This window comes from Mizuhopecten yessoensis, unplaced genomic scaffold (genome assembly GCF_002113885.1).
Source record: "Mizuhopecten yessoensis strain PY_sf001 unplaced genomic scaffold, ASM211388v2 scaffold10275, whole genome shotgun sequence".
Classification (NCBI taxonomy): domain Eukaryota; kingdom Metazoa; phylum Mollusca; class Bivalvia; order Pectinida; family Pectinidae; genus Mizuhopecten; species Mizuhopecten yessoensis.
In genome coordinates this window covers 2665062-2681283 of record NW_018408465.1, presented here as the reverse complement: position 1 = coordinate 2681283, position 16222 = coordinate 2665062, and the positions used below count along the sequence as shown (strand labels likewise).

The 16222-nt window shown below is 39.1% G+C and overlaps 1 protein-coding gene across 1 annotated transcript; it reads right to left on the bottom strand.

The window, feature by feature from the left end:
• Nucleotides 1–634: 634 nt before the first annotated feature.
• On the bottom strand, nt 635–12964 carry LOC110459924. The gene is made up of 2 exons (XM_021512433.1): nt 12940–12964; nt 635–2064 (listed from the first exon to the last, which is right to left on the bottom strand). The coding sequence occupies exons 1-2, from the start codon at nt 12962–12964 to the stop codon at nt 635–637; spliced, it is 1455 nt and encodes a 484-aa protein (XP_021368108.1).
• Nucleotides 12965–16222: the final 3258 nt, after the last annotated feature.

Genomic DNA, 16222 nt, shown 5'->3' with positions numbered 1-16222 from the left:
GGACTACTTCTGTCATAAATCAGTTATTTGTGTATTCATCCGCCGCCCCGTGAGACAGCCCGGGAGTTGGTATTGTGATGGTAATGGTAGCAGCTCAAGCCCATCTCATAACAGCATCATAACAGCATCATAACACACATAAAGCGTTATAAATAAAAAAGTTTTACGATTGTGTTCTCGATAAGGCCAAAAATAGTACTGAATCCCGGTCTGAACCAGGCAGGGGTGACGTGACCCTGATATATAGGTACCGACAACTGTCCCTTATGACCCTAACTTCATTTTTTGTCCCTATATGTATCAACATTGCTATTACATTGTACAAATTCATGGCACGTTTATTGACGTTTAACTACCTTTTTGAGCCATAAAAGAGACAATAGCTATTGAGGGTTCATATATACTTTTTTTTATAACTGTGATTTTAGAATCCAAACAAATGAGAACCAAAAACATAAGTTGCAGTCTAGAGAGTTACAGCCCTTAACGCATTATATATACCACTGCCTTACGTAATGATCGTTAACGATCTTTCCTTATAACAGAAAAACAACGTCATCAAAAATAGTCTAATAGAGAACAATTAAAAAAAAAAAATGATTCTAATAACTCTCCCAGTGGATATCAAGCAAAATCAACCTTTCTGGATTTTGGAATTGATAATATTAAAGGTCATCTCGAATACAATGTAATTAACTACCATGCGGGAACACGAGACATGTTGTACAAACAAACGAGAAAGTATGTTGTAGTCACGAGACACTATTTTGTGTACATGAGACACTATGTTGTAGTCACGAGACACTATTTTGTGGACATGAGACAGTATGTTGTAGTCACGAGACACTATTTTGTCGACATGAGACAGTATGTTGTAGTCACGTGATACTATTTTGTGGACATGAGACTGTGTGTTGTCGTCACGAAACACTATTTTGTGGACATGAGACAGTTTGTTGTAGTCACGAGACACTTTTTTGTGTACATGAGAAACTATGTTGTAGACACGAGACACTATTTTGTGGACATGAGACAGGTTGTTGTAGTCACGAGACACTATTTTGTGGACATGAGACAGTTTGTTGTAGTCACGAGACACTATTTTGTGGACATGAGACAGTATGTTGTTGTCACGAGACACTATTTTGTGGACATGACAAACTATGTTGTCGTCACGAAACACTATTTTGTGGACATGAGACAGTATGTTGTCGTCACGAAACACTATTTTGTGGACATGAGACAGTTTGTTGTAGTCACGAGACACTATTTTGTGTACATGAGACACTATGTTGTTGTCACGAGACACTATTTTGTTGACATGAGACAATATGTTGTAGTCACGAGACACTATTTTGTGGACATGAGAAACTATGCTGTAGTCACGAGACACTATTTTGTGGACATGAGACAGTATGTTGTAGTCACGAGACACTATTTTGTGGACATGAGAAACTATGCTGTAGACACGAGACACTATTTTGTGGACATGAGACACTATGTTGTTGTCACGAGACACTATTTTGTGGACATGACAAACTATGTTGTCGTCACGAAACACTATTTTGTGGACATGAGACAGTATGTTGTCGTCACGAAACACTATTTTGTGGACATGAGACAGTTTGTTGTAGTCACGAGACACTATTTTGTGGACATGAGACACTATGTTGTTGTCACGAGACACTATTTTGTGGACATGACAAACTATGTTGTCGTCACGAAACACTATTTTGTGGACATGAGACAGTATGTTGTCGTCACGAAACACTATTTTGTGGACATGAGACAGTTTGTTGTAGTCACGAGACACTATTTTGTGTACATGAGACACTATGTTGTTGTCACGAGACACTATTTTGTTGACATGAGACAGTTTGTTGTTGTCACGAGACACTATTTTGTGGACATGAGAAACTATGTTGTCGTCACGAAACACTATTTTGTGGACATGAGACAGTATGTTGTCGTCACGAAACACTATTTTGTGGACATGAGACAGTGTGTTGTAGTCACGAAACACTATTTTGTGGACATGAGACAGTTTGTTGTAGTCACGAGACACTATTTTGTGTACATGAGAAACTATGTTTTAGACCCGAGACACTATTTTGTGGACATGAGACAGACTGTTGTAGTCAGGAGACACTATTTTATGGACATGGGACAATATGTTTTAGTCACGATACACTATTTTGTGGACACGAGACAGTATGTTGTAGACACGAGACACAATTTTGTTGACATGAGACAGTATGTTGTTGTCACGAGACACTATTTTGTGTACATGAGAAACTATGTTGTAGACACGAGACACTATTTTATGGACACGAGACAGTATGTTGTAGTCGCGAGACACTATTTTGTTGACAGGAGACAGACTGTTGTAGTCACGAGACACTATTTTATGGACATGGGACAATATGTTTTAGTCACGATACACTATTTTGTGGACACGAGACAGTATGTTTTAGTCGCGAGACACTATTTTGTTGACATGAGACAGACTGTTGTAGTCACGAGACACTATTTTGGGTACATGAGAAACTATGTTGTAGACACGAGACACTATTTTGTTGACATGAGACAGACTGTTGTAGTCACGAGACACTATTTTATGGACATGGGACAATATGTTTTAGTCACGATACACTATTTTGTGGACACGAGACAGTATGTTGTAGTCGCGAGACACTATTTTGTTGACAGGAGACAGACTGTTGTAGTCACGAGACACTATTTTGGGTACATGAGAAACTATGTTGTAGACACGAGACACTATTTTATGGACACGAGACAGTATGTTGTAGTCGCGAGACACTATTTTGTTGACAGGAGACAGACTGTTGTAGTCACGAGACACTATTTTGTGTACATGAGACACTATGTTGTTGTCACGAGACACTATTTTGTGGAAATGAGAAACTATGTTGTTGTCACGAGACACTATTTTGTGGACATGAGACAGTATGTTGTTGTCACGAGACACTATTTTGTGGAAATGAGAAACTATGTTGTCGTCACGAGACACTATTTTGTGGACATGAGACAGACTGTTGTAGTCACGAGACACTATTTTATGGACATGGGACAATATGTTGTAGTCACGATACACTATTTTGTGGACATGAGGCACTTTTTTTGTAGACACGAGACACTATATGTTGTAGATCCGAGACACTATAGGTTGTAGACACAAAACACCGTTTTGTAGACACGAGACGTATTCTGATTTAAACAGGGAACTTGGGCTATAGACACGAGAAACTGTGTGGGAAGCAGTCAGAATCATATTCTATTCACGTCATTGACGGATACCTCAATGAAAATATTACATTTTTTGTTCAAATTCCGACCGACAGTTCTTAAAAGAGAATGACTTGGCAAGTCTATTTTCCACATGCTTGCTTCATCTAATTGCCCACCCCTCCAGATTTACTGTCTCGTTCGGAATAAGATACACGTCAAGCTCTGCATGTAGGTATGCTGGTTTGTATGACAACCTGACGAAACCACATCAGGCTCGAAAACGACCAGTTAAGTTAAGTTTGTCTTAGAAAAATGTAATTGAAGTTCGAGTCCCGAAACACCTTATCTTTAATAATGACGCACATACAACCCTATACACAGAATATCGCTGTCCACCGCTTGCCAACGTACAGGCATTTGGATCTTCATTTTATTTAATATTGATATCATCCTGTGTCTGGAGCCTAGAAATACCGGGGTATTGGTTGTTTCCAAAAATAAATGGATACTTAATTCAAAACTCCAAAGCAGCAACTTCCAATATAAAACAAATGATGGTCTGTTGTGTTTGTTTTCTACAAAGAAAGCAATTGATACTCTAGGATGAATGCAAGTCTATTTGCTGGCTACTTCTTGGAAAGATTGCAAATTTAACTGAAGATTGTTTGGTTCTGATGAGTACAGAACAATGAATTAGCGAGAAATGCTCATCTTTATGACATGAATAGAACGATACCAAGATGCGCACGCATCCGAAAAGTGCTATCCTGAAGACATCGATGCAAACCTTACCATATTTATACACAATCTATGGCGAGTTCTTGCAACAAGAGCGTTCGTTATCACATTTTCAACGGTTATCTTTGGAAATACGACCAATCAGTGTGATGCTGTTTTGTTCTGAAAAGCGATTCCTAACTGTTGTCTAGTTGTTCACTAAAAAGGTGTCTAAATGGAACAGCAGGCACAAGGTTGAACGCTTCCGTCGGCGAAACCCTACTGATGTTTCGTTGGTGCACGCAATCTGCCTAAATGGAGAATGAATGTCGTGTTTCCTTAAGGGTTCTCCATACATATTTGATATATTAAATACCCCCTACATCACACATTTTATATACAGTATTTCAAAGCGTACCAACCTCAGTATGTGAAGTATTTGAGAAGCGGACGTTTTTACTCGCGGCCGGTAATTATATGATCGGGTTTATCTATACGCTACTAATTACACGGGTGTACATTTTCGGCACGTACATATGCACGACATGCTACCAGCACGTGGTCATTACAGAATAACCTTGACGTAAGGAATGTGATAAAACGTCGTCAGTGTTCTTACCACCTATCTCCCACAATGGAACCTAGTATTGTCATGAAAACCAACACCGTAAATATAATTAATTGAAGCGAAGTAGAATTTAAGATGATGCAACTTTGTAAGCATAGAAAATAACGGGAAAGAAATTTATTTAAACTTGTGGCAACCAATCCTTCTTGTTGCCTTACATTAAAAATCACCGGCATTTCGCGTACATCGGAGAGCTTCGGGTTTCAAATGAAGTTTACATATTTTCATTTCAACACAATTTTTTTCGCTGTCAAGAAATCTTTACGAAGAACAAACCTCCAGCAGATTCGGCACATCATAGAATATCATGCTGATTGTAAGAGCAGATAACATCAGACAAGTGGTCCCTGAACTTTTTTTTTGTAGACAAAGAAGAGACAAATATTTGCGACGTCTCTCCTGTCACTTCTCTTACTAAACGCATTTCAAAATGGAAGTTGAATGGCCTAATCCTCTAAGGACATCGCTGTCTTACGACATCAACTGACATCATATGACCTTAGCTGACGTCCCATGCCCAATTAGCTGACGTCATTCGACCACTTAGCTGACCTTAGTTGACATACGATTACAGCTGTCGTCATATGACCTTAGCTGACCTCATATGACTTTATTTAGCTGACATCATATGCGGAATTTAACTGACATCATACGACCTTAGCTGACGTCGTATGACTTCAGCGGTCGTCATATGACCTAAGCTGGCACTATCAGACAGTATAAAAACGAAAATATCCATAAAATCAGTAGTTTACACAATGAGGTAAGTGACAGTCTATCAGAGTATCGAAGTCTGTCACGGACTCTGTCAGTGTATTCAGTTACGTGACTCTGACTCTGTCACAGTAACGAGGTACGTGTCACACCGTCTGTCACAGTATCGAAGTCTGTCACGGTCTCTGTCAGTGTATTCAGTTACGTGACTCAGACTCGCGCACAGTAACGAGGTACGTGTCACACCGTCTGTCACAGTATCGAAGTCTGTCACGATTTCTGTTAGTGAATTAAGTAACGTGTCTCAGACTCTGTCAGAGTAACGAGATAAGTGTTACACCGTCTGTCACAGTATCGAAGTCTGTCACGGTCTCTGTAAGTGTATTAAGTTACGTGACGCAGACTCTGTCAGAGTAACGAGATAAGTGTCACACCGTCTGTCACTGTATCGAAGTCTGTCAAGGTTTCTGTTAGTGTATTCAGTTACGTGACTCTGACTCTGTCAGAGTAACGAGGTACGTGTCACACCGTCTGTCACAGTATCGAAGTCTGTCAAGGTTTCTGTTAGTGTATTACGTTACGTGACTCAGACTCTGTCCCAGTAATGAGGTACGTGTCACACCGTCTGTCATAGTATCGAAGTCTGTCACGGTCTCTGTCAGTGTAAGAAGTTACGTGACTCAGACTATGTCACAGTTACGAGGTACGTGTCACACCGTCTGTCACAGTATCGAAGTCTGTCAAGGTTTCTGTTAGTGTATTAAGTTACGTGACTCAGACTCTGTCAAAGTAACGAGGTAAGTGTCATACTGTCTGTCAGATGATCGAATTCTATCACGATAGATGTCATTGCATTGAGGTACGTGTCACAACGTTCGGTCCGTCAGCGTATCGAAGTCTGCCACGGTCTTTTTCAGTGAATAGAGATACATTTCACACCGTCTGTCAGCGTATCGAAGTTTGTATGTCACGGTCTCTGTCAGAGTAACGAGGTACGTGTCACACCGTCTGTCAGCGTATCGAAGTATGTATGTCACGGTCTCTGTCAGAGTAACGAGGCACGTGTCACACATTCTGTCAGCATATCGAAATCTGTCACCTCTTTGTCAGTGAACAGAGGTATATGTTAAACCGTTTGCAGGGTATTGGAGTCTGTCGAGATATCCGTCAGTGTATTGATGTGTACGTCTGTGTATACGTGGCTCAGACTATGTCTGAGTAACGGGTTATATGACACGATATATGTCAGTGTATTGAGGTATACGTCAGTGTATACGTGACTCAGACTATGTTGGAGTAACGAGTTATATGGCACGATATCTGTCAGTGTATCGAGGTACGTCTTACACCGTCTGTCAGAGTATCGAATTCTATCCAGATATATGTCAGTGTGAGGTACATGTATGTGATACGCCTTATATGAACCAAGCTCTTGATGTCGTTTGTCTCCATTTCCTTAGATCACTGTCATTAACGTTCAGTCCAATTTTACATATTAAATATGTAAAGTGAGGATGGATACGAGGGGTTCTATCCTATTTAGTTACTTCTTAGAAACAAATTGAAAACTGTTCAATATTTTTAACATGATGGTGATATTGTTACCACGTAAAGAGCCTATTTTAGTCATAAGTATACGCGATGCAACTTAACTGTAACAGGTTTCATTTTGGACATAAAATTTCAGAATGCACAACATGCCCGAGGCGTAGAGGAGAATACCTGTACACTTTTAAGACGGTAGAAAAACATACATTTACACCTCGAGAATGTGACCTATTTACATATTTTAAAGAGTAAATAAATAAAAAAAAACATGGTATGTGCCGATGAACGTTTATGATGTGCTTTGCCTATATGGTTTTACTAATTTCTAAAGTGAATACGTCCGGAGCTGCTATTCCGGATTCCAGGCACGTCCGTCCTCTGTGCTGAAACCGACCCATGCAGTCTAGCGTTTTAAAGGGCACAGTATGTGAATTCTATGCATAATACGCGAGTGTAATTCAAGAATTAAAATGCATTTAAGGGTGTGTAATTGCCTATATGAGTGGATTCCGAGATACACATAAATACGTTGAAGCATCTTACATATAGAGTTATACAAAGGTTGCGCAAACACATTTATTTAGGCGTCGTTGCTTACTGTGACGAGAGAATAGCTATAGGCTTCAATCTCGTGATTTAAAACACATTTTGCTTTTATTATTTAGCTTAGATCAACAGTTTGTCAATGGTAGACACGTGTTTCCCAATAGGTCGTCTCTTGAATGTTTAAATCAGTCGGTCTCAATGTCCCTGGCTTGAGAAAGGCATAGCTTTGGTAAAGTGGTTACGTTCACTTGTGTCAAGTTTGATGAGACGATCAAAAATGTATAATCATAATCAAAGGTTTAAACAAGATAATTACCAAACATTTATTCGTTTGTAAACTGTCAACTTCTCAAAAGTATTATAGGAATATCACAGCATTCATCATTGACTCCAAAACAAAAGGGAAGACAAAAACAAATCATTCAAGTCAGTTTAACTAAAAACATAAATGTAGACCACATCAAAATATTACATGTGAACACAAACAATCAGTAGCACAAACAATTCAAAACAACTCGTCACTGGCGAAAAACCCCCAATACAACTCGTCATTGGAACCAAACATGCTGACACATCCCGCCGTTGGCACCAAAATTGAAGGCATGTCAGTGGAAATGTCAGCTGTATTTTCTATTAAAATCTAATATTGTTGTAACTTTGATCGCCAAGTTATGCTTATTTTTCTCTCAAACTTTCCGATAGCAATATTGTTTAAGTAAATATCTTTATATAATACTGATACATTGAGCTTTAAAGCAAATTGATGTTAGATAACTAAGTGATCAACGGTCCTCTCGCAGCTGTGTTATGACAGAAATCGGCACATGCATTGCAAGTAGCTGACAGGTCAATGTTGAGAAATAAATGCGTTGCTCTTTCATACATTAATACCCCTTTGGAATATTGAAATAGTTGAGATAATCTCTTGTGAAGTATGCAGCTGCCTACATTTGATAATCTAGCCGACACATGTTCATTCCATTCTGCCACCTGTTGAGCAAGGTTTTTAAAACTCGTTCATGAAACATACCAATATATTTATAAGAACAGTGATTTCGAAATACTGCTTGCAATTCAACGTGTGGGAATGCAGACTTTTAATAGGGGTATTTTTTCAATTTTTGAGAACGTTAATTACCTTTTGATTTTGTAATGGTCTGTGTTCCCAGTGGGTATTGAACAGTTAATACACGATCGCGCTGAGGGAGGAGGGCGTTCTATGTCCCGATCCCTGTCAATATACTTTACAGACGTTTACTTTCACACTACATACAAATGTAGGATTTGAATAACTATTTTGAATACCTTTGTCGAGTTTTTCTATCTGTTGAGTGAGAAAGAGAATGATATTTAAGTGTAAACACACATCTCCGCCCACACCGGACTTTTGGAGGGTCAGCACGTGAAGTAGACGGGATCAATCGTAAGCTTGCATGTGATTAATCCAGTCGTGTTCACACTTCATTTTTGCCGCAAGGGAATGTATTGTAGCAAAGGCGTTAAAATATCCTGCTTTATTAAAATACATTTTGTAATGTAGGAATGCATACAGGCATTATATATGTTAATGAATGGATGTGGAAGGTCCCTTATTAACATACCCAATACACGATGTGTTTAGACAGTCACCGACTACTACGTACGGTACAAGTGTTTCGTCAACGATTTTCTCAAGTGTGCGCATTAATTTCTTATTGTCACGTGACCTTCATCTTTATCACGGATGAACATTTAATTACGCAACAGCATCGTTTCCCGTACTCTATATCAACATTATACGGTTTAACAGACACGCCCATCTTTTTTATGAAATTAATTTGCATCATCAATTCATACAGGTAAATAACAGGATGTTGTCAATTGTTCACGAAATAACTTCACACTTGTCTGGCATGTGATGTAATTTTAACACAGATCCGCTAACCCAGAGATTTGTCAGATTACTTCTTCAACTGTGAGTTTTATCAGCATCTTACTATTGGGACTCGAGGTCACAGCGCTTTAAGTCATTATTTGCCTTTATTTGTTGTCACAAAGTTTGGCGGTCATATCGTTTCTTCATGGTTGGTTGTCACTTCTCATCATCAAGGTTTGTTGGTTATGTCTTGTCGTTTAAGTCGGTAGGTTGGCGCAGTGGATAGCGCACTAGCCTTTCACCGAAACGGCTTCGGTTCGAATCCCCGATCGGATATAAAGGTGTACGGGATCTTCTCTGAGTACACTAGTTATCTTCCACATAAAGATCCGCTACAATATCCTCAGGGCCAACAAAATATTAATATAGGGCAGGGCTTTTAGAAAATTTGTTTCATAATTGTTGTAAAATATATTGCATCTAAAATATACAATGCATAAAACAAGTTTTGTCCTTTTATAACGGTTGACTTGGTGGTCATTTGTGGTCACGAAAGTAATTGGCCATTTGTAGTCATCGGGGTTGTTGGTCATTTGTGGTCACCAGGGTTAGTGGTCATTTGTGGTCACCAGGGTTAGTGGTCATTTTTCGTCACCAGGGTTAGTGGTCATTTTTCGTCACTTGGGTTTGCGTAGTTCGTGTTCATTTAAGTCTTCGGGGCCTGTCTTCAGCGATGGCTGCAAGTTTGATATTCAAGTTGCAGTGACTGTTGTTTTTTTCTTTCTGCAGAAATTGTAATGTGGCAGACATTCTAAACACGAAAATCTCAATAAAATAACGATTATTTGGATTTTGCTGTTTAATTTAATATAGCTATCACAATAAACAGGATACAGTGTAGGTGTTGTGGTATACATAAATCATGACAGCATTCTATGCGACGTTGTTTATCTGAAAGAAAATAATATATATTAGAAAATGCAGTTGATCTTAATTGAAGTCATCATTCACCTTCCCGTATCTCATGATGTTGGTTCTGTACACCTCGGTATGAGCGATGTCAATTGTTTATAACATGGCTGCCACGTACATGTATGATTGTGGATTGTATTGGACATCATCGGAGGCACGGTAGTCTAGTGGTAAGACGCCGGGCTCCTGACCGAAGGGTTGCGTGTTCGAGTCAAGGCATGGCTCGGTGTTGTATCTTTGAGCAAGACTTTACTCCGCTTGTTCCAGTCTACTCAGCTGTACACGAGTACGTGGTTGGGCAGTACTAGAATGATTGAATGTGCTCCCCAGGGAGTTGAGAAAGGTATTGGATGGTTGCAAAGGCCCTATAATCACGGATAATAATTTGTGAACCGCTTTGAGACGACCTACGAACTAGGTTGTGATTGAACCTCGGATTGTTATTAATCGTTGTCATTGTGAGGTATTGATGTTAATTTATATTACCGTGTGCTGTGGATGTTTCATAATGTACGATGTATGAACATCTTGGTGTGAGGTATGGATGTTTAATATAACACGATAAACGATGGAGCGAGGATAGCAGTGTTTTTATTCTGTCGTTTTGTCATATCTTTGATCTAGTCTACCTTTGAATAAGCTGTAATCAGCTCTGCTCGCTTCCATCAAACATTGCAGCACATTGAATGCCGTTCATCTTTGTTCGACAGTCTATTTATAGGTTATTCAGTGTGCGCGCGGTGATTGATGGCTGTACGAATTCTGAGTTTTCTAGTCTCGCTCTAGCGAGATTGTATACTCGAGCGTTTAAACACTGCACTTTAACCATCAAAAACGAGCAAAATTAAAGTGATTTTATTTGGGATAAATGCTGCTCCTCATCGATGTCAGGTATCGGTATATAATTTAAACATATTACCGGGAACTGTAACATTTCCCCATTAAACAGTCTACACGGCGTTAAAAAGGCTTTGGATCCTAACCTCGTCTGTAGACTGATCTCGTTCGGTGATATACATATGTTTAAGGGTGATACAGATTTTAAAACGAAACAGTGTATTTTGGATTTTGCTGTTTATTGGTTGGTTGGTTGGTTTGTCGAAAGGTTCAACACATATGCATACAACAGCAATCGAAGAAACAGGTGCGCGTTGCAGTTTACGTGACTTAAGCTCAAAACAAGTACATACTACCAGCAAGTTTAACCGACGTGGTTTGATACTTTTATTTATCATTTAATTTTCTATTTTCGAGTCTGTGATCAGAATGCTTTATTTAATTCAGATATCATCTTTAAAATCACCTTATCTGACCCACTTCCGGTGCATTTTCATTACCATATTCCATTGGTTTACTCGCTTGGTTAGTTTTGAGATGCGGCGAATTAAACTTTAAAACACCTTCACTTTGTACCCCAATGTTTATCTTTATATGGTCATAGTTATTCTCTATGAAGAAATGCAGATGCATTTGTATGTCATCATTAACAAAGTAACAGAGTTAAATGTTTTGTATTATTTGTGGTGATACTTACCAAGCTTTCCGCTACTGGGTCCTGTTATCAGGCGGTCGATGTAAGTTTTGATTGGAAGAGTGTCTTGTTTAAGTGTATCACCGATCACTTACAGGGACGTGCATGTGACAGGGATAGACATACTTACCTTATCTTTAGGGGATGTACCCATATATCTCCACTTTCAAGTCCTTTCTCGTTATGCCGGTAATTAATATAATAACGATATAATTCCTTTCTATTGAACGATAAGTATCGCGGTAGAAGATGAAAAAAACCCTGAAACATTTCTTTACAAAATGGAGTATAGCTGTTTGGGCGAGCTTTAACGTAACGACTGTCAATATGGTTAAATTCAGTTCATTTTTTTTACACATATTTAGAAACGTATGAACGACAAGATATGTTTATGAGATCGTTTATCGATGAAGCTGAATAGGTTTCCGGTGTTTATTCATATAAGTAAAGTAAGGTGTGAAAGAAAGCAAAACAAAGTTTCACTCTTGACAATGATCATTAACATCACAAAAATGTCAGTAATGTTTGTTTGAAGTTTTATGCATATTGAAATGTTAGCAATGCTGCATGTTGTGTGTCCGCGTAGTGTTGTAGGACAGGCTCGCGTGTCTATACTCGCCGAACATCTTGTGTCATGATTGCTACTTTTCATCCTCGTCAAATGCGCATTGAATTTTCGGGATTGATTTTTTTTTACGGCAACACTACTTTAATATTCGTAGTTTTGAGATATTCTAGTTACACGCCTTATGCATTCTAGCATATTCCATCAATAAAAATAACACAGGATTGCCTCTCCAACGACTTCCCTGTTTATAGCATGACTTGTTTAAACTGGTTTGGTTTTATTTTGTTTAAAGTCCTTTTACAGCTAAGGTAAGTTAAGGATTTAATGAAATGTTTGTTTTGTGATGTTTTGGCGTGAATGTGTGCCGGAGGGAGGGTATGTTGGTGTATTTGCCTCCTTGCGATAGCGCGGATCTGATGCCGACTTTAGAGTGCCACCTTACTTAAATACCATGCCGAAGGCACCAAGCACATTATTCCACTGATCACATTATACTGACGACGAATAGACCAGTTTTTGACATTCCCTTTAATGCTGATCGTTTAGCAGGGAATTACAACTGCCATTTTGAAGGACTTTGGTATGTGCCGGCCTGGGGACAGAACCCTTACCTGCCTCACCTGGGCGAACGTTCATTGCTGAGGCCAAAGGTGAGGTATTGCCAAGCATAAAGGAGTTAGGAAACAAAAAAGTCGGTAGAAAGTAATGAGAAAATGTTCTGCGACCCGTTGAAATATGCATAGTTTTGAACTGAATTGTCTTACAAGAATAAATATTTGCTTCAGATTTTTTTTTTTTTTTGGAAAATAAAATGTTTAATCGAAAGAAATATGTACTTATCCACCTTTTTTTGGAGGGAAACGAAACAGAGCAGTGTAATAACTATATATAATTATATGGTCACTAATCAAGATCTTACTATTTACACTTGTGTATGTGGTCTCTGGTAAAGCTATTCAGATAGAATATTCTTTTACCTTCTAGCTGATGACACAATATAGGAAATGTTTGTTTTTGCTCGTCACGCGCAGTTTTCTGCGGTCCTGTTACAATAAATAAACATGGCTCCGTTAATGACGTCCATTTTGGTTGTGCGGACGGTTAAACTGATTAGACGGGTTATTGAGTACAAATCAGATATCTGACGAACATACCTATAGACTCATGGAAGATCAAAGCCCGGTCATTATTGTGTTAGCCGATTAACTTCACCAGGTTGGTAAAAGTGGAATTGTATGCATCAACACTAGCACAAATAGGGCATTGTAACTATGATGTTCGCGCCATTACTTCCGTGAGGCAGCGCGCGGCCAGTAGGTACACCTGATCAATGACAAACTCCGCTCACTTGATTGGCCAGCCGACACGCTTGTACGAGAATCAGACTTTGTGTGAATAATTCAATCTTAGACGGTAAATAGGAAATAAAATGAAACTTTGGAAGCACATCTTTGATAAATGTCAATCTTGTTTAAATGTGAGAGCCTTGCGCTTGAAACTGTTGTGTTTGTACAGTGGACTGATGTTAACGCCCCACTTTACCAAACCGGATCTAAAGTGCTTATTTACTATCGCTCACGGGCGTTTGGTATACAAGAATTGGTCCATTTTAACTTAAAGATGAACTTGTAAGAATGATAAATGGAATAAATAACGCCCCGTGTTTAGAGAAATATATACTTCCACCATGTGTGTGATCTGGAAAATATAGGCCGGTTGCCTTATTTTGTGTACGGATGTTGATAGAGTACGTAACATAGGGTGTATACGTTAGTACTGGGTTCTGGTAGCCCTCAGACCCAGCTTTCCGTACAATTCTGTTTGTTGAGTACATGACTCCACACATGACGCGTGGTCAGAATCAGTTATCACGACAGAGTGAACTTCGGAACCTCTCGCCTGTTATCACCGTAAAACAATGGAGGTTACGTACGTGATAATCCACCTTTATGATTGTTGGTGTGGATTTATTGAACAATGGCGTTAATTATGACTAGATATCATCTTTTCTCTGAGCCTTCTGCCCGAGGTTTTGTGAACTATTCTAGCCTGTCGGCGGTCCGCGACTGTTGTGTCGTCATAACTACTGGGCTGATGAGAATAATTTATGAACATTATCCAATATTTGGTGTTAAATATCTCTCGTGTTTGCCCACGGCATTGTAATACATAAATATTTTCCAAGCCACTTCATCGGAAAGAAATCTTCTTATTTAAAATTTATCGTTTCCCGATAAAATTCTTGTAATAAAGCAAATCCTCACTTATGAGGCGGCGGTGCTTTATGCTTGTTGATGATATCAAAGTGTCCTGCGGGCACGTAGTCGCTCTACCATGGATATAATGTAGAAATTTTATAGTATATGATTGGGGCTACATTTGATTTGATCAGCGTGTCAAAACACCTATAGCTATACAAATTTATTTCATTGAATCATTCTTACCACGCAAAAATCAGGATCAACGTGTACAGGAAGTGCATGGGTTATCTCGCTCTGTCGTTTTTGCAAGATGTTGTCTCTGTTTCGTATTTTACATAATTGCAATATGATATCTACAGAAATAAAGGTATCTACACCGTACTTATCGCCCCGATTCCTATACCGATACCACAGCGTGACGCGGTGGTACTGTTACACGAATTGTTCATGGCTGGGAGAGGTCGCCCTGCTGACCCCTGGGATACACTGAAGGACAAAACGACATTTGATGTATACAGAAGCGTATTCAAAATGACTTTGGCTTCAAATATCACTAACTTGAATGTATAAAATTGCATTCTTAATATTGCTTCAGACTCAGCCGACATATGTTTATCTCAACAAATTTTTTAATGCTACAATGTTTTGTCCTACGAAGACTCGGGTGCGATTGGGTATTGCATTGAGATGTTTCGGGTATGTTTCAGTCTGAAAATAGCCATGAAGGCGCATACATTTACATTGTTACAAAAACCGAAAGTTCAAATAATAGGACAATATGCTCAATACACGAACAGAAACTGCCAAGAAAGCCAAGACGTTTATAAACATTGGTAGAATTGCTGAACCGTGTCTTACTGAGTTGGTCTGTCACTCTTTTTCTGATCACGTGACAAACCTTCTCCACAAGATAGCAGTCGTATTAAAGATATGAATTTCCTTTCAGCACCTACGTCCATGGACAGATCACGCCTTGACTATTTAAATCTAGATGGGGAGCAATGATACCGGCTATGATATCCGTCGATTGTCCGATAACGGCTTATGGCAATAACGTACATCCGTTTTTATCCGCCACATCAAAGTTATCCCGCCACGTCGGACCGGAAGTGAATTTCAACAGGTAATAACTGCATTGACAAGGCGAAATGCACTTCCATAAAAGGCATAAAACTGTGAGGTTATTTTAAACGGTTTGATATGTTTTAATCGTTGGCTATTAGATTGACTACTGTTAAGGAGTATCCCTGTAAGTACGGCGCTGTTCCCGCGTCCACGTGTTACTGGTGGAAACACACGAGGTCTGTCCTGGTACCGTGGATGGTTTGACTTCTATGTTCGATGGTTGGACTTAACATTTACTAAGTTGACCCCGGTGATTAATAACCCGGATGGTTACCATCTATTGCTTGCATATTAGGCTGTACGAGAACGAATTAACGGAATGAAATACAAACCATGTCCACACATCTTGTGATATGATCTGGAAAATTAACATACATACTGCGCATGCATATTTTTGACAATGAGTTTGCGTTTTTGTACAGGATATCAATTGTCGAAATTCATTTCCGTTGCAGGTGTTGGATTTATTTTGTAATAACAATTAGTTGTGGTTTGATGCTTAGGAGTCAAAAAGTGTTTCTTAGAAACAAAGAAGAGATACTGTCGTTATAAATGAGGAGGGGTGGGG

Coding starts and splice junctions, on each gene's coding strand:
- LOC110459924 (XM_021512433.1), bottom strand. CDS start 12,964: ATGAACGTTCGCCCAGGTGAGGCAG. Junction 2,065..12,939: donor CGTTCGCCCAGGTGAGGCAG/GTAAGGGTTCTG, acceptor TACACAAAATAG/TGTCTCGTGACTACAACAAA.